The sequence below is a fragment of the Xenopus tropicalis genome, chromosome 3 (genome assembly GCF_000004195.4).
Source record: "Xenopus tropicalis strain Nigerian chromosome 3, UCB_Xtro_10.0, whole genome shotgun sequence".
Taxonomy (NCBI): Eukaryota; Metazoa; Chordata; class Amphibia; order Anura; family Pipidae; genus Xenopus; species Xenopus tropicalis.
The window spans coordinates 134,713,022-134,732,994 of record NC_030679.2 but is presented as its reverse complement, the minus strand read 5'-3'; the positions used below and the strand labels follow the sequence as shown (position 1 = coordinate 134,732,994).

The 19,973-nt window shown below is 43.0% G+C and overlaps 1 protein-coding gene across 1 annotated transcript; it reads left to right on the top strand.

Moving 5' to 3' along the window:
• Positions 1-5,828: 5,828 nt before the first annotated feature.
• dnajb1 (DnaJ heat shock protein family (Hsp40) member B1) lies at positions 5,829-15,769 on the top strand. The gene is given in 4 exon segments (NM_001008111.1): positions 5,829-5,875; positions 8,697-8,940; positions 11,562-12,172; positions 13,656-15,769. Coding segments are annotated over 3 exon segments (1,053 nt in total). The 5' UTR covers positions 5,829-5,875; positions 8,697-8,729; the 3' UTR covers positions 13,887-15,769.
• The last annotated feature ends 4,204 nt before the right edge of the window (positions 15,770-19,973 follow it).

The window sequence follows — 19,973 nt, the reverse complement described above, 5'->3', positions numbered from 1 at the left end:
GCCCACCCCCATTCACTGTCTCCCGCTCCCACCACTCCCACTCCCCGCCTCCCCTCCCCGCCCCCACCACTCCCCGCCTTCGCGCACCTACACATTACATTACTAGCACTGTGGAATACAATGCTCTGGGTGTCCAAAGGGAGGAAAAATCATAGATGCGACTGGCATGCCACCCTAAAAAATTTGCTGCCCTAGACCCAGGCCTTTGTTGCCTTCCCACAAATCCGGGACTATTTCTTCTCATAACACATAATCCCTGATATGATCACGTACATCTGGAAAATATTTCTTTTAACGCAAAGGAAAAATAATATACACATGTAGATAAATATAAAAACTATCTTTCCGCTAGAGAAGCCTGCAGCTGTCCCAACCAAAGTGTATCTCGGCCAAGGCAGCAGGAGCCTTGCTTATAGCTGAGTTCATCTGCAGAATATCCCAAGAATCTGGATTGGATCCCCTGGACTGTATGTAGCCAGACTTAGGCTCGCTCAGGCAGCAGGTGGACACGCGTCAACTGATTTTTTGCTAACACTGACCTTCTTGACTCACATCCCTCCAGCTTTCATCATGTTACACTATAAGGAAACAGCTCCTGCTAAATACTTCCCAAGAGCCCAAAAAGCAACACATAGATAGAGCTAAGCCATACACCCCCTTCCTACGGACAGTGCCCCTTCTTGGCAGCGGTAATAATAATAATAGGGGTGGGAAGATTTGCCCCCTTTTTTAAATGGTGGTATATAGTAAGGAGAAAATCAGCCAACCCCCACTTGATCCTAACCTGCTGCTTCCCAGCCTCCCACCCAGACATGCCAACCCAGATCCAGTTGCATCTTAGCTCTGCTTGCATTGACCCTGGCCACAGCCTGTTTCGCCCCGGTCCCACCAGAGGTGTGCAATTCCTATAAAACCAATCAAATGCAGTACAGCCTTTCAGGGGCACGGCCACTAATTGAAGCATAAAGAACAAGGTCGGACTGAGATACCGGGAAAAAATCCGGTGGGCCCCAGCGGCCCAGACCAGATCCCTATTACTGCTCCCCAGCCGCCGGTGTCCTCCCCTGACGCGTTTCACTTGCGTGTTCGGGGGAGGATGTTGGGCGGGGCCCCCTCAGGGGGTAAGGGGGGAGAGGTGGGGGCCCCTGTGGGGGACGTGGCTGGTGGGGGTACCTTGGGGGGTGCGGGGCCCCTGGGGCAGCAGCCCCGGTGGGCCCTGCACCCCCTATTCGACCCTGATAAAGGATAACATCAGAAGGCCTGAACTACTCCAGAAAATGTGTCAATCCTAGAGAGGCTTTAAAGCCAATGAAAGCTCACAGCAGCCCTGGAAGGACTGATCCACTGCCCATCAAGCTGCAACATACCCAGTAGGTGAGCAACAACATTGCTGGGATCTCCAGTTACACTGCCTCTGGCACCACTGACAGTAAGCTGCCATTGGGTAGATATTGGCAGAACTACCAGTGAACAAACCCTTCATGAAAGTCATACGGTTAGGGGATTCAGGACCCATGAATGAGGACCCACAGTCCCTTAAGGGGGTAATTCATGTTACCTTTTATTAACAATTTTATTAACCTATTTTTAGCCTCTTTTTAAAAGGGCTGTTCACCTTTAATTTAAATTTTAATATGATGTAGAGAATGCTATTCTGCGATTGGTCTTTTTTTTTTATTATTTACAGTTTTTAAAATTGTTTAGGTTTGTGTTTGGCAGCTCTCCAGTTTGGTATTTGGATTTGGTGTTTTTGGTGAATAAATGAATGAATAATGGAGGGCCTAAATAGAATAATAAGTAATAAAAGTAGTTTTTGGCTGCCGGGGTCGGTGACCCCCATTTGAAAACTGGAAAGAGTCAGAAGAGGAAGGCAAATAATTTACAAACTGTAAACAATAACAAAAGAAAACGAGTTTTATATTTGCTAAAAATAGTCTATTCCATGCCATAATAAAGGTAAAAAACCCCTTTAATTGGTTTTATTTTTTTATATAATATAAAAAACACTGTCTGGTTGTAGAGGTTACTGACCCAGGCAGCCCAGAAACAATTGGCTACAAATCTATTGTAATTGTTACTTAACTTTCTATTCAGGACCTCTCCTATATATCGTCAGGCTCACATTCAATCCACTGGGTTGCTATGGCCAATTAGACCAAGCAACCAGACAGCTGCTGAACTTAAATCTAAATCATTCTACGTTATGGTTTATGTTAAAGGAATACTGTCATGGGAAAATGTGTTCTTCAAAACGCATCAGTTAATAGATAGAGCTTTTCCAGCAGAATCCTACATTGTAATCTTTCAAACCACAGATTTTTTTATATTTCATTTTAAAATGTCACATGGGGCTAGCCATATTCTTCATTTCCCAGGGTGCCACAACCATGTGACCTGTGCTCTGATAAACTTCAGTCACACTTTACTGCTGCGCTGCAAGTTGGAGTGATATCTCCCCCTCTCAGCAGCCGATCAGCAGAACAATGGGAAGGGAGCAAGATAGCAGCTCCCAGTAGGTATCAGAATAGCACTCAATAGTAAAAAATCCAAGTCCGGCTTGGGACTCCTCCAGTTACATGGGAGTAGGAGAAACAATAGGTTAGCTGAAAGCAGTTCTAATGTGTAGCGCTGGCTCCTTCTGAAAGCTCAGACTCGGGCACACTTTACTGCTGCGCTGCAAGTTGGAGTGATACCCCCCTCAGGCCCGGATTTGTGAAGAGGCCACAAAGGCCCGGGCCTAGGGCGGCAGAAGTTTAGGGGCGGCATGCCACCCCGCTGCAAGAAAAATTTTCAATTTGGCTCCCATACGGAGCAGTCGGGACCTCTCCCCACTGCTCCGTATGGGAGTTTAAAGGAGCGTTTGCGCATGCGCATTGGGGAGAGCCCGCGTTCGCGCATGTGCAAACGCGCCCCCCCGTGCGCATGCGCAAACGCGGCCTCTCCCCAATGCGCATGCGCAAACACTCCTTTAAACTCCCATACGAGGGGGACACCTACAGGGGCGGCCTCGGGGCGCCTCAGAAAGAAATCCGGCCCTGACCCCCCAGCAGCCGATCAGCAGAACAATGGGAAGGGAGCAAGATAGCAGCTCCCAGTAGGTATCAGAATAGCACTCAATAGTAAGAAATCCAAGTCCGGCTTGGGACTCCTCCAGTTACATGGGAGTAGGAGAAACAATAGGTTAGCTGAAAGCAGTTCTAATGTGTAGCGCTGGCTCCTTCTGAAAGCTCAGACTCGGGCACACTTTACTGCTGCGCTGCAAGTTGGAGTGATACCCCCCTCAGGCCCGGATTTGTGAAGAGGCCACAAAGGCCCGGGCCTAGGGCGGCAGAAGTTTAGGGGCGGCATGCCACCCCGCTGCAAGAAAAATTTTCAATTTGGCTCCCATACGGAGCAGTCGGGACCTCTCCCCACTGCTCCGTATGGGAGTTTAAAGGAGCGTTTGCGCATGCGCATTGGGGAGAGCCCGCGTTCGCGCATGTGCAAACGCGCCCCCCCGTGCGCATGCGCAAACGCGGCCTCTCCCCAATGCGCATGCGCAAACACTCCTTTAAACTCCCATACGAGGGGGACACCTACAGGGGCGGCCTCGGGGCGCCTCAGAAAGAAATCCGGCCCTGACCCCCCAGCAGCCGATCAGCAGAACAATGGGAAGGGAGCAAGATAGCAGCTCCCAGTAGGTATCAGAATAGCACTCAATAGTAAGAAGTCCAAGTCCGGCTTGGGACTCCTCCAGTTACATGGGAGTAGGAGAAACAACAGGTAAGCTGAAAGCAGTTCTAATGTGTAGCGCTGGCTCCTTCTGAAAGCTCAGACTCAGGCACAATGCACTGAGATGGCACCTACACACCAATATTACAGCTACAAATACATTTGTTGGTTCAAGAATTACATTTTAAATGGCAGAGAGAATTATTTGCTATATAAACAGTATAATTTAGAAATAATAAGTATATGTAGGGACCCATAGGGTTAAGCTCCCTATGGTGTTATCCCTTATTCTTATCTTATCTGTGCTGTTATAGGGCAGAGCCCTCTACACTCAGATTACAGTTATTAGGCTACCCCCTATAGGTTTAGCCAGGTTGACCACTCCCCTTGGCAGACTATATAGTGTCTTGCACAAGGAAGTGTCTTCCTCTTTGGCTGCTGTTGTCCTAAGGCTGCATGTCACTGAGCCTGAGGCAATTAGGCCCCAGTAAAGAGAACCAGCCATTTGTAAGTCGGGGACAGGGCCCCGTGAATGAGAACTAGCCAGCACAGTCAGTTATATAATAGCACCCTCTAGGAGTGGTGAGCATAGTCAGCTTATTTAGTAAGGGCAGCGCTAGCCCCATCAAAGGAGACTGTAAGGGTTTAGTCTAACCCAGGCTCTGTATGCCTTGCTGTAGGGACCACAGTTAAGACGCAGGATTCAGGCAGTTCCTCACCCTGAACCATAGTTGGCTGGAGGGGATCTGTTCCAGTAAAGGGCATCCATTCCTGGTATACAGCTAATACTCTGCATATCCTTTCAAGTGGGTTATACTGTTCCTTAAGGGTCACATCTGCTGTTATCCTCTGTGACCATTCAATCTGCTGTGTCTGTGAGTATAATCCCTGCGGCACTATTAAGTTGTGCCTTGTCCAATAAACTATTCTATTCTATCTGCACCACATAAGCTCTATCTAGTTGTAGTACAACTACACCCTCAGCTCCATTAGTACCTCCCATATAGCGGAGGCCCACTCCTGTGCATTAAGGTCGCATGTAACACATGCTCTATACCTATCACTAGCCTGGGTTTGGTCCTTAAATAGGCCAAATAGGTGTTACATATAGTATAAAAATGATGACAGTATCTCTTTAACTATCATTTTCCTCCCTAGAATAACCTAAACAAGGAGTGCCACAAAGCTCCTACTTCCTAATGGAAGTATCACACCCTACAGGGATATACCGTAGGTGCTGTGCCAGGCAGGGAGTGCCCAGCCAGGTGTGCTTGTTACACTAAAAAGCTTCAAAAAGGCCCAGGTTACATAGCAGAAAACAGATAATCTGTGCAGATTCCCATTGTATTTTATAGAGATTATATATTATCTGCTATGTAACCTGTGCCTTTTTTTCTATCTCTAATGGCCGCCCCTATGGCTACACAGCAGCTTTGTTTATATAAACTATAGGGGCAAAGACACATGGGGCGATTAGTTGCCGCGACTTTTTAGTATAATCCCTGCGGCACTATTAAGTTGTGCCTTGTCCAATAAACTTGTACTATAGTTCATGAGAAAGAACCTTTCTGGCGTCCATTATTCTATCTGCACCACATAAGCTCTATCTAGTTGTAGTACAACTACACCCTCAGCTCCATTAGTACCTCCCATATAGCGGAGGCCCACTCCTGTGCATTAAGGTCGCATGTAACACATGCTCTATACCTATCACTAGCCTGGGTTTGGTCCTTAAATAGGCCAAATAGGTGTTACATATAGTATAAAAATGATGACAGTATCTCTTTAACTATCATTTTCCTCCCTAGAATAACCTAAACAAGGAGTGCCACAAAGCTGCTGTGCTTCTGGGAAATGGATGTATGTTTACTAATAACCAGCTGGGCAGGTACCCAGTCAGGATAAGCAGCCCTGAGAATCAGTAGGCGTGGCTCTCACGGAAAAGCGATGCCTGACTGAGTCGCCTCTCCGCCAATCCTCTGCATGGGGGCGTGACCCTAATAATGTTTCCAGTGTCTGATTGGTCAGCTTGAGGGGGGGCGGACAGGCGACGTTGCCAGAGTACGGAAGAAAGATCTGGAAGGTTCTGGAGGTGGAGCTGCACCTACAAGAGAGGGGCCGAGAGTTGACAGGAGGAGCATACGGACAAGCGATTGGTGCTAAGGTACGTACTGCGGGACGGGATGGGGTATTGCTCTGTCTGTGGCTTCTGGCACATCTGTGCGTATAGCGCTGCCGGGCTGTTTGGGGATGTTCCATTTGCTGATGGGCAATAGGGGTGCCACTGATCGTTAGATAATGAGAAAGGAACAGAATGTGTCTGCATAGGGGATAATGGTGTGTCTGTTGTTAGGGGCCCTTCTGCCTTCTGTCAGTTACTCTCATAATTCTCCTAATATGAGGCAGTTACAGTAAAATCGGGACCAGTAATTCCCGGGTATACCTGCATATCTATAGGCTTAGGGAATGGGGCAGCTCATTGTTGTTTGGGGGGGGGAGTCTATATACCTGAATCAACCCATAATAACTAACTGGGGGGTACTCAAGGGGCAGCTGTACTTGGGTAGTGTAGTACAGGTATGGGATCCCTTATCTGGAAACCCGTTATGCAGAAAGATCCAAATTATGGAAAGCCTGTCTCCCATAGACTCCGTTATAATCAAACAATTCAGAATTTTAAAACTGATTCCCTTTTCTCTGTAATAATAAAACAGTACCTGTACTTGATCCCAACTAAGTTATAATTACCCCTTATTGGGGGCAGAACAGCCCTATTGGGTTTATTTAATGGTTAAATGATTCCCTTTTCTCTGTAATAATAAAACAGTACCTGTACTTGATCCCAACTAAGATATAATTACCCCTTATTGGGGGCAGAACAGCCCTATTGGGTTTATTTAATGGTTAAATGATTCCCTTTTCTCTGTAATAATAAAACAGTACCTGTACTTGATCCCAACTAAGATATAATTACCCCTTATTGGGGCAGAACAGCCCTATTAGGTTTATTTAATGGTTAAATGATTCCCTTTTCTCTGTAATAATAAAACAGTACCTGTACTTGATCCCAACTAAGATATAATTACCCCTTATTGGAGGCAAAACAATCCTATTGGGTTTAAAAAAATGTTTTATTGATTATTTAGTAGACTTAAGGTATAAAGATCCAAATTACGGAAAGACCCCATATCCGGAATACCCTTGGTCCTGAACATTCTGGATAATGGGTCCTATACCTGTACTGCTCAGCAGGGAGCCCATTGGCATTATTTCATTTGGGAAACTTGTGTAATACTATTATGTACTGGCCCCAAATAGTGGGATGAGCTGGTCTCCTTACTCTCTGTACAGCCCTGGAGTAACCTGTCACAATACCCTTTTTTGGCTGCTTACCCCTCTCAGCATCACTGCCAGAGGGGTATGGAGATCAAAGCTCAGCAACAATTGGATGGAAATCCCTGCATAGCCATAAATAATGTTTATATGTGAAGGGCCTGAGTGCTGGGGGCATAGCAGGATTGACAGAAAGCAAAATCAGCATTAATTGGTAGAAATATGGGCCCCACCCTAATGGAAGTATCACACCCTACAGGGATATACCGTAGGTGCTGTGCCAGGCAGGGAGTGCCCAGCCAGGTGTGCTTGTTACACTAAAAAGCTTCAAAAAGGCCCAGGTTACATAGCAGAAAACAGATAATCTGTGCAGATTCCCATTGTATTTTATAGAGATTATATATTATCTGCTATGTAACCTGTGCCTTTTTTTCTATCTCTAATGGCCGCCCCTATGGCTACACAGCAGCTTTGTTTATATAAACTATAGGGGCAAAGACACATGGGGCGATTAGTTGCCGCGACTTTTTAGTCATGGCAACTAATCTGCTTAGCGAAACCTCGTGAGTGATTAGTCACAGCGACTGCTATTCTATCCTATAGCAGAAGAGCTACTGCGATTAGTTGCCGCGACTGACTTAATTAAAAGTTGCGGCGACTAATCGCCCCGTGTGTCTTTCTAAACAAACACACAACTTTTACCTGCGCAGGGCAACAGTATATTATACTTTCATTACTTTTCAGTTGGTCTTCATTATTTATAGTTTTTGAATTATTTGCCTTCTTCTTCTTCTAACTCCTTGCAGCTTTTAAACGGGGGGGTCACTGACCCCGGCAGCCAACAAAAACTATTGCTCTGTGAAACTACAGTTTAATTGTTATTGTTACTTTTTAGTGCTTATTGTTCTCTTCCAAGTCCTCTCCTATTCATATATCAGTCTTTCATTTAAACAACACCATGGTTGCTTAGGTAATTTGGAGGCTAGAGACCAGATTGCTGCTGAAACTCCAAACGGGAGAGCTGCTGAACAAAAACTGAAATGATTAAAAAACTACAAATAATAAAAAAAAAATGCAGACCAACTGCAAATTGTCTCGGAAAATTACTCTCTTCATCATATTAAAAGTTAACTCAGCCTTGAACAACCCCTTTGTAACACTTTCATTTTTGTGGTGTTATTGCTACTGTGGGCACCCTTAGGGCCAAAGCACACAGAGCTACTTAGTAGCAGCTACTTGTCATGGCTACTAAACACCAGAAAATTAAATTCCTTGCCATAGACAATACTAAGAAATTGCCTCTGCTAAAATTCACGTAGAGACAATTATCAGTAAATGATCAGCATTGTCTATATTTGTAGCCACAACAAGAAGCTTTGTGTGTCTTAGCCCTTACTAGTAAGTTGCTAGTCTTGTACCACAACCCTGCAAGAAGAATCATGTAAATATAAGTATGTGGTTGCTATGGGTTACTGGCTAGGTATTTCCTATGTACCTGCATAACCCTGTTATTGTGCATTTCTGAAAATTGTGCGTCGTGTCAAGGATGTGTTTCCTTCTTTTACTTTCACTTTATTGGGCTTTTAGTTCTTGCTTTTAAGTTTGGTTTGCATGCAATGGCTGACCGATGTATATTACCTTTTTGCCTGCAGGTATCTTCATAGGGTAATAGAATACCTGCCAACATGGGGAAGGATTACTACAAAATCCTTGGAATCCCCAAAGGAGCGACGGAGGAAGAGATTAAGAAGGCGTACAGAAAGCAAGCTCTTAAATATCACCCAGATAAGAACAAGGACCCGGGAGCTGAGGATCGATTCAAAGAGATTGCGGAGGCCTACGATGTGCTCAGTGACCCTAAGAAGAGGGAAGTGTTTGATAAATATGGAGAAGAGGGTGAGTATGTGTAATATGGCTGGTTGTAAAAAGGCAATTGACTGATACAGGTATGGGATCCAATATCCAGAAACCCGTTATCCAGAAAGTTCCAAATTACGGAAAGGCCATGTCCCATAGACTCCATTATGAGCAAATCATTTTTATTTTATAAAATAATTTCCTTCTTCCCTGTAATAATAAAACAGTACCTGTACTTGATCCCAACTAAGATATAATTACCCCTTATTGGGGGCAGAACAGCCCTATTGGGTTTATTTAATGGTTAAATGATTCCCTTTTCTCTGTAATAATAAAACAGTACCTGTACTTGATCCCAACTAAGATATAATTACCCCTTATTGGGGCAGAACAGCCCTATTGGGTTTATTTAATGGTTAAATGATTCCCTTTTCTCTGTAATAATAAAACAGTACCTGTACTTGATCCCAACTAAGATAGAATTACCCCTTATTGGGGGCAGAACAGCCCTATTGGGTTTATTTAATGGTTAAATGATTCCCTTTTCTCTGTAATAATAAAACAGTACCTGTACTTGATCCCAACTAAGATATAATTACCCCTTATTGGGGCAGAACAGCCCTATTGGGTTTATTTAATGGTTAAATGATTCCCTTTTCTCTGTAATAATAAAACAGTACCTGTACTTGATCCCAACTAAGATATAATTACCCCTTATTGGGGGCAGAACAGCCCTATTGGGTTTATTTAATGGTTAAATGATTCCCTTTTCTCTGTAATAATAAAACAGTACCTGTACTTGATCCCAACTAAGATATAATTAATCCTTATTGGAGGCAAAACAAGCCTATTGGGTTTATTCAATATTTAAATGATTTTTAGCAGACTTAAGGTATGAAGATCTTAAATTACAGAAAGATCCCTTATCCAAAAATCCCCAGGTCCCGAGCATTCTGGATAACAGGTCCCATACCTGTACAAGTAGCATGTGTTCTTTGTATAAGTAACAGCTGCTCTAAATAAGTTATGGATCTTGTAGAAGTCGTGGGGCTCCAGAGTATATTTGTTGGAGTGTAAGTATGTCTGTGTGCGCCTAACAGGGCCAAATATGGGGTCCTTCACATTAGTCCGAATGCCGAACTGAATCAAAACACTAATTTGCACATTCAGACTTGAATTCCGTTAAAAAAGGGCATCAACTGTGAACCAAAAATTGTCACATTCAGCTGTCCAGAAGTCACATGATTTTAAGCGTTCATCCAAACCGAATCCATATCCTGCAGAACAGGCTGGGATTCAGCCAGGTGCTGAATTCAACGCATCCCTTGTTTATTATGAGGGGTGGCTGTAGTGTTATTATTTCACTTTTTGTTCAGGAACTCTGCAGCTTGGAATCTTAGCAGTTATCTGGTTGCTAGGGTTCAAATTACCTTAGCAACCAGGGAGTGGGTTGAGTAAGAGACACTGATCTATTTCCAAGAAGGCAAATAATTCAATAACTATACAAAATAAAAAATGAAGACCAATTCAAAAGTTGTGTATTGGCCATTCTGCAAGATAGTTGAAGGACTTTTGATGGTTAATGCCCTCCACAAGCTGACTTCACCTTATGAAAGGTGTGGGGCCTTTGGCTCTTTGCTTGTTGTCCGTTTGGCAGTTTCACAGGGAGATGTCAGGTCCGTTTGGTCAGATTTGTTCTGATTTATCACTCTGACCAGCTACGTAGCATCACAGTGTTACATGCAAAGTAACACTCGCATAACAGGAATAGCCAGAGCACTAGTTCAGCCTATTTAAGAAGTTAAATTGGGGTGGGGGGGGAGGAAAAAATATTTTTGTTTCAGAAAATGGTGTTTGTGCTTGTGTGTGCAGATCGCTACAAAAGAACCCTTGTGCCCTTTGCTCATCCAACACACAGATGTGACAGCACAGGGAAACTTTTCACATGCAGAATCCATTGTTCCATGCTTTCCACTGGGAGTGGGTACTGTCAGCATTCATGTTTTAACCCCTTCTTGTACAGATCTAAGCAGTGCAGACTTTTCCCAATATGCCTACATCTGGGTGCTGTACTATTGCAGCATGTGGTGGAGTAGGGATATAGCTCCTGGGGCAACAGCAAATAATATATTTACAGCCACCAGATAAATAGGGAATTGTGATTCAGTAGCTCCCATTGTAGCATATTGGGGGGGGGGGGCTATAATAAAAGTCATTATGCTGGATTATAATAATGCTCTTTGGTTAGCAGGCCCATCTGCTCAGAGTAAATAGGATACTCTCAAAACCATTGCAGTGTAGTTGATTAAAGGACTCTAATCCCTGCTTAGAAAAAAATGTATCATTTGCTTCTTCTGAAAGCTTGCATGTTTATTCTTGCTGATTTCCTCATGTTCTGCAAATCCAAGCTTGTTCCTCAGTCTTGCAAATTCCTTCCTGATATTTTCTTGAACCATAGCCAGTTACCTTTGTAATACTGCTACTACCCCTCCACCCTGTATTCCATGCCCAATATAGAGCACATAGAACTGACGGCATAGCCAATAGCTCCCTTGGCTGTTAAATGTGGGGAAATGCAGAGCACATTGGGGAGGGACTATATAATAAACTACATATGTAATTTTTATTGTCTCTAAATTATAATCTTTCTCTCAAATCAGGCCTGAAGGGAACTCCTGGTGGTGGAGGAAGCAGCGGCGGCCCCAATGGTACCTATAGCTACACTTTCCACGGTGACCCTCATGCTGTCTTTGCCGAATTCTTCGGTGGTCGAAATCCATTTGACGGCTTTTTTGGACGCAATGATGACGACATGGATACAGACGATCCCTTTGCTGGCTTCGGTGGCATGGGGGGCTTCGGTGGCATGGGGGGAATGGGAGGAATGGGGGGCATGGGTGGCATGGGAGGCTTTCCTCGGTCTGCATCGGGTCGACGGGACACTGTACCCAGAAAGCAGGATCCTCCAATCACACGTGAACTCCCAGTATCTCTTGAGGAAGTGTTTAATGGTTGCACCAAAAAAATGAAAATCTCGCACAAGAGGCTGGGGCCCGATGGCAGAAGTGTGCGTAATGAGGACAAGATACTCACCATTCAGGTGAAAAAAGGCTGGAAAGAAGGCACCAAGATCACCTTCCCTAAAGAGGGTGACGAGACCCCCAGCAACATTCCTGCTGATATTGTCTTTGTGCTAAAAGACAAGTCTCATCCAGTGTTCAAAAGAGAAGGATCCGATGTGGTTTATACATCCAAAATCAGCCTGCGAGAGGTAAGCTAGGGACTGGGGGCTAACTACACCTATGATTTGCATTAAGTTTTTGTTTGTGAGACCTAATCAGACCTAATACTGCCATATACATAATCATTGAAAATTAATAAGATTGAGAAAGAGAACCTAAGATATATCTCACTGAAAGGTCCTGAAATAACATACCATTGATTAAACACATTATTCAGTGAAATACACAACCATTTATTGGCTCCGAATTTAAACACAAAATTCAAAAAAACAGAACATACTATACCAAATGGAAAGGTATATCCCAATGCCCCATGGCACCCACTCTCCTTCCTAACGTGTTTCGCACACTAGGTGCTTCATCAGAGGAAGACAGGTCATCTATGTCATTTTGGAGGCTAGGTCATCTAAACCGCCTCCAAAATGACATACCTCTCTCCCCTACATTGAGTCTCATGTTTTTCCTGGACTAGATCTCTACATGAAGCTTTTACTATACTGAGCCTTCCTTCTACCTTCTCAATGTAGGGAGAGAGGTATGTAATTGTAGGGGCTGTTTAGAGTGATTTAGGGATTTTAAAATAGAAGGTTGACTTATTCTTAATTGGGCAGTTGCTCAGTCCAGTTGTGGCTAATATGAATTTTCACTCCTGGGCCAATAATCAGATTACATGTAGAAATACATAGACATGCAGTATATCTATGAGCTAGGTACTGTATAGCAAGGTGCTTCTTTTAGGCTGATGAATATGCCCATAGGCAGCTGAGGCCACTCTTTGTCTGGGCACCTTTTAGTAAAGGTTTTTAGTGTGTTCAGGATCTCTCCATCTAGATGAGATTGTAGCAAATCTGAGAGTTCTGGAGTAGAACTTTCTAATAGGTTACAGACCAATAATTTGCATTAAGTATAAACTGATCCTGATGCTTGGGGGGCCTAAGGCTTTGCTTCTGCATTACTGCTGAGCAGCAGATGTAAAACACATCCTGAAGGCATGGTTCTAAATGTAAATGTGCAGTAAAAGAGCCACACATTGGTTCAACACTGGGCAAATTCATTTTGTTATGAGTTCATAATCAACCCAGCACTTGCAGCATCCACTGAATGGCTCATTGGGATCCTTCCAATAACCTATAGGTTCCCCTACACCCTTCATACCCATATTTATTTAATTGGCTAGTTTTGCTGATATTTTGCCATGCTGGCATATATTTAATAACTTTGGGGCCACTTACAAACAGACCGTTCCTTCCTGGTGGGGTGCATCAGCAGGTACAGTCACCGCCCCCCTTCCCATCATATCAGATGCTCTTGTTATGGCTGTTGGGGATATGAGACAAACCCGAAGTTGGCCATAAACACTTATGAATTATGTATAAAAGATATCAGTCAAAATACAACTCTACAGTAGCCAGAGCTAGTTAATAAAATGATTTATATGTGAAGCATTTTTTTCTCTGAAAGACATATACTGTTCCATCTATTTCACATGTTTTATACCCCCTCTCCCAACAGGCTCTATGTGGCTGTTCAGTAAACATCCCAACCGTGGATAACCGCACAATCCCGCTTACATTTACTGACATCATCCGTCCAGGAACCAAGAGGCGAATAACGAATGAAGGACTTCCCCTTCCTAAATCTCCCGATCAGCGCGGCGACTTAATTGTAGAGTTCGACATTCGGTTTCCAGAGAGGCTGACGGCCAGCTCCCGCGAAGTGTTGGAAAGGGTTCTTCCTGCATAAGGACCAAGCCTTCCCTAAGGCACCGTGACCAAAGCAGAACTGGTTCATTTAACTGTTTCAGCTCCAGGGGGCCTGGGAATGGGGAAAAATGATGGTTAGGGGTGCCACATCCTAATTTTGATCACATCTTCATTTATTCCCTGATTATATTTCTATTCCATGAATCTAATTCAGCACTTTGTAATATTAATGGACGATTAATGGGAAGCGTTTTGGCAGTGGCAGTGCTGGTAGTTTGAGTTAAGCCACAATTGAAATACTTTTTGGGTCCAGGAATTTATTCAGTATACTGTCACTCCGAAAACCCCTAATTTCTGGTGCTGTTGAGTTGGGCGACTGTAGTTGTCTTTTGTCTAGTGGCGAGATATTGTGCCTCCGTGCTGAATGCCATTAAACTGGAAGCAGCCACTGCATCAAGTGTCAATGACAGATCGAATACTGGTACTTATGTGGGAACCACCCTCTGTTGCCTCTTTCTGCCTGTTAAATGGGCAGCTTAGGGGCAAGTCGGGCAGCTTTTTTTATTGCTGTCTGCACTCACTAAAGCTGCCCATACATGCCAGGATTTAGTCGGGCAGTTAGGACGATTTGACCACCTTTAGACTATTGAGAAGTCCATTTATTTTGTTACTCTTTCTGGAAATTCAAGTTGAGGGATAAAAACTGGATCATATTTCAGACACAAAATACCTTGTACAAGGATTTCATTGCTGCGATTTTTTCACTTTCATATATTCCACTCCATTGTGCTGCATTGCTGCAGTGCCAGAGGGCCCCCTTTATAGAAAATCCTGATAGAGAAGGGCTTTCTGCGTGTTGCCATGCAAGATTGTTATATTTGCGTAATGTGTTGGGTTGGTTTTTTTTAAGTGTGTGCAACATGATTTTATTCCACTTTCAGCGTCAGGAATTGCTCTGTATGTATGGCTATGTTGTTTTATACGGATACAATAAATATACATACAGATATAATGGGAACTGACTCGCCTCTCAAAAACGGAAAATTGTATTTTCTATTTTGTTGTTGCAAAAAGAATAACTGGAGGCATGTATGTTACTGGAATGTTTATTTTTTAATAATGCATTGCATTAATAACCACAATGTAGGGTTTTTATAACGATGCTGGAGTCCCACTCTCCCCTCCCACAATGGAATTTTTGGGTGGAGCTTAGGATATCGGTTGCATGGCCTATATATTGCTGGTTGCAGCCTTGCTCTTATGGAAGCCTGTCTCCATTGTCGGGGTGGGTATGGAACTGATTCCGTGTATTTATATGTTATGCATATCTGTACTATGTTTTGTAAAGTTTTTTTGTTTTTGTATATAAATAGTTTTTCTGGAAGATGCCATTGTGGCATTGATATAAAAAAAAAACCGAATCCAGGTGATATTGGCTTATAAAGCTGGTAAGCGACAAGTCGCTAATAGGGGATACATTGACAAGCAAAGGGCAAGTGATACTCGGCAGTTATACTAAGGTTCTAAGGCAGGGTTCCCCAACCTTTTTCACCCGTGAGCCACATTCAAATGTAAAAAGACTTGGGGAGCAACACGAGCATAAAACATGTTCCTGGGGTGCCAAATAATGACTGTAATTGGCTATTTGGTAGCCCCTATATGGACTGGCAACCTACAGGAGACTCTGGCAGTACATCAGGTTTTTATGCAACCAAAACTTGCCTCCAAGCCAAGAATTTTAAAATAAGCACCTGCTTTAAGGCCACAGGGAGCAACACCCAAGGGGTTGGAGAGCAATATGTTGCCCCTGAGCCACTGGTTGGGGATCACTGTTCTAACTAAGGGTATAACTGTGACACATCTCTAAACCCAGGTAATTGCTTCTAATGTTCCTGGTCGTAAATAAAACACTATTTTGATTCACTGTGACTAATGTGTCATTTGGAGTAAGCATTATTTTTGTGTGATCAACTTACCCCTGATTTGTGGTTTTTCAGGACCCCCCTCCCCTGCAATTAAAATATAAAGACATAATTGTATAAGGTCATTGGCACACAAGGAGATTCCCAGCATTGTGATACGATAATCACCTGACCTGTGTGTGTACCAGCATTCCTCAAGTGATTACCATTACAAGTATGGGACCCCTTATCCGGAAACCCATTATCCAGAAAGTTCATAATTAAGGAAAGGCCATCTCCCATAGATTCCATTATAAGAAAATAATTCACATTTTTAAAAATTATTTCCTGTTTCCCTGTAATAATAAAACAGTACCTGTACTTGATCCCAACTAAGATATAATTACCCCTTATTGGGGGCAGAACAGCCCTATTGGGTTTATTTAATGGTTAAATGATTCCCTTTTCTCTGTAATAATAAAACAGTACCTGTACTTGATCCCAACCAAGATATAATTACCCCTTATTGGGGGCAGAACAGCCCTATTGGGTTTATTTAATGGTTAAATGATTCCCTTTTCTCTGTAATAATAAAACAGTACCTATACTTGATTCCAACTAAGATATAATTACCCCTTATTGGGGGTAGAACAGCCCTATTGGGTTTATTTAATGGTTAAATGATTCCCTTTTCTCTGTAATAATAAAACAGTAACATAGTAACATAGTAAGTTGGGTTGAAAAAAGACATACGTCCATCAAGTTCAACCATAATGCCTATATATAACCTGCCTAACTACTAGTTGATCCAGAGGAAGGCAAAAAACCCCATCTGAAGCCTCTCTAATTTGCCACAGAGGGGAAAAAATTCCTTCCTGACTCCAAGATGGCAATCGGACCAGTCCCTGGATCAACTTGTACTAAGAGCTATCTCCCATAACCCTGTATTCCCTCACTTGTACTGAGAGCTATCTCCCCTACCCCTGTATTCCCTCACTTGTACTGAGAGCTATCTCCCATACCCCTGTATTCCCTCACTTGTACTGAGAGCTATCCCCCATACCCCTGTATTCCCTCACTTGTACTGAGAGCTATCTCCCTTACCCCTGTATTCCCTCACTTGTACTGAGAGCTATCTCCCATACCCCTGTATTCCCTCACTTGTACTGAGAGCTATCTCCCCTACCCCTGTATTCCCTCACTTGTACTGAGAGCTATCTCCCATACCCCTGTATTCCCTCACTTGTACTGAGAGCTATCTCCCATAACCCTGTATTCCCTCACTTGCTAAGAATTCATCCAGCCCCTTCTTAAAGCTATATAATGTATCAGCCAGCACGACTGATTCGGGGAGGGAATTCCAGAACCTCACAGCTCTCACTGTAAAAAATCCTTTCCGAATGTTTAAATGGAACCTCCCTTTTTCTAAACGGAGTGGGTGCCCTCGTGTCCGTTGGAAGGACCTACTGGTAAATAAAACATTAGAAAGGTTATTATATGATCCCTTTATATATTTATACATAGTTATCATGTCACCTCTTAAGCGCCTCTTCTCCAGTGTAAACAGACCCAACTTGGCCAGTCTTTCTTCATAACTGAGACTTTCCATACCCTTTACCAGCTTAGTTGCCCTTCTCTGGACCCTCTCTAACTCATGTCCCGTTTGAGCACTGGAGACCAAAACTGAACAGCATATTCTAGATGGGGCCTTACCAGCGCTCTGTAAAGGGGAAGAATAACCCCCTCCTCCCGTGAATCTATACCCCTTTTAATACAGCTCAAAACCTTGTTTGCCCTTGCAGCTGCTGCCTGGCATTGCTTGCTACAGCCAAGTTTATTATCTACAAGGACTCCAAGATCCTTCTCCATTATGGATTTGCCAAGTGCAGTCCCATTAAGGGTATACGGGTCTTGCATATTTTTACATCCCAGGTGCATGACCTTACATTTATCCACATTAAATCTCATCTGCCACTTAGCTGCCCAGATTGCCAGTTGGTCAAGATCCTGCTGCAGGGATGTCACATCCTGGATAGAATTGACTGGTCTGCAGAGTTTTGTGTCATCTGCAAACACTGATACATTACTCATAATACCCTCCCCCAAGTCATTTATGAACAAATTAAACAAAAGTGGACCCAGTACAGAACCCTGAGGGACCCCACTGAGGACCTTATTCCAAGTAGAGAATGTACCATTAACAACCACCCTCTGTACCCGATCCTGTAGTACCTGTACTTGATCCCAACTAAGATATAATTACCCCTTATTGGGGGCAGAACAGCCCTATTGGGTTTATTTAATGGTTAAATGATTCCAACTAAGATATAATTACCCCTTATTGGGGGCAGAACAGCCCTATTGGGTTTATTTAATGGTTAAATGATTCCCTTTTCTCTGTAATAATAAAACAGTACCTGTACTTGATCCCAACTAAGATATAATTACCCCATATTGGGGGCAGAACAGTGCTATTGGGTTTATTTAATGGTTAAATGATTCCCTTTTCTCTGTAGTAATAAAACAGTACCTTGTAATTGATCCCAACTAAGATATAATTACCCCTTATTGGGGGCAGAACAGCCCTATTGGGTTTATTTAATGGTTAAATGATTCCCTTTTCTCTGTAATAATAAAACAGTATCTGTATTATTAAGTACCTGTTTTAATTTAAAGGTTAATTCCAATAGGACTGTTTTGCCACCAATAAGTATTAATTATATCTTAGTTAGGACCAAGTACACGGTACTAAAAAAGGAAATTTTTTAAAAATGTGCTAATTTTATTAAAATGGAGTATATGGGAGATAGCCTTCCTGTAATTCAGAGCTTTCTGGATAACGGATCTCATACCTGTATAAAAGTAGTGGTACTTACAGTATGCCCATCCGACTGCATAACAGCCTTGTTGTAGCCCTGCTGGCTCTCTCCAACACTAGGCAGTTACTGTGGGGAGATAAGGTAACGTAAGATAACTCATAATAGGATCTTGTTTCCTGCAATAGCAAGCTGAGATTCAAGATAAAGTTTTTATACATAATCACTATAATACAATGCATTGTACATAATAGTTACTTTCTAGCAACCTATCACTTCAATAGTCATCACTTTGAAACATTGCAATAACTTACATTTTGCAGGGTTTTCAGACCCCCACGTCACGGGTATTTAAAGTCTCCTAAACACAAGAGACTTGGTAGAGGATGGTTTGAAAAGAAAAGATTAAAAATGTCTGAATACAGGAGACAGAGCTGTAATGTAAAGTCTTATATATTTATAAATAAATATATCCACAGACTTTATGCTAACAATTACTTTTCCACTTAGTAGCAAACAGGATATACTGAAATAATCAGATGATAAATGGGAAGATGAGAAACACTTCTGCTGCTTGTGTTATTAGCCCCCAGGCCCCTGTGCTAGCCCCCTTCATCATAAATATATAAGTCAATGAGGGAACTCAGTGTAACTTTGAAAACAGTACTGACCACCACTCAAGGGTTGGGGGTTGATAGGTGTAAGTAAAAAGCCACACTTTTTAAAGGAGACATATCGTATAAAAATTATGAATGTACCAGGGAATTATACTCCTCTAGATATAGAAGGATTGGGCTTAAAAAAAGTTGTGTTTTGGACTGATTTATTGAGAAATTCCACCAAAACCCCACTAGTCCCGCCCATCTGTTCCACTTCCTGCTGGCTGAATTCTCTGGATGAGCTGGGGGGCTGGTGGCTCTCAGTACAGGCACTGTAGGATAGGAACCAATCAGCAGCTAGGCTGACCTGATAGGGAACTGAAGCCTGTCTGTGCTTGTGTGAGTGCAGGGCTGTGATTGGCTCTCCCCCTCCTACCGTGCTTCTGTCTGGGACCATTAGGACACGCCCACCCTTCATTTCAAATGGGACAGAGAACTGATAGGATCTATAGGGAGCTCCAATAAAGGGGCCATTTTTACAGATAGGATTCATTTTTAGCACAAAGTGAAACCAACACCGTATATTATTCATAATTGCCTACAAAATTAGGTTTTTATCTTTATCCAATATGTCTCCTTTAAAAAATTAACCCCAAAATGTAGAATTTGGTTTGCGGGTTAGTTAGAGGGTTAAAGCACCATAATAACCCTGTAAACAATAATGTGTTTATATCCTGCTATACACTGTCTATTTCTAAATCAGTCTGAGCCGTTCAACAGCTGCTTTGTCTCTCTGAGGGCAGCCAAGTCG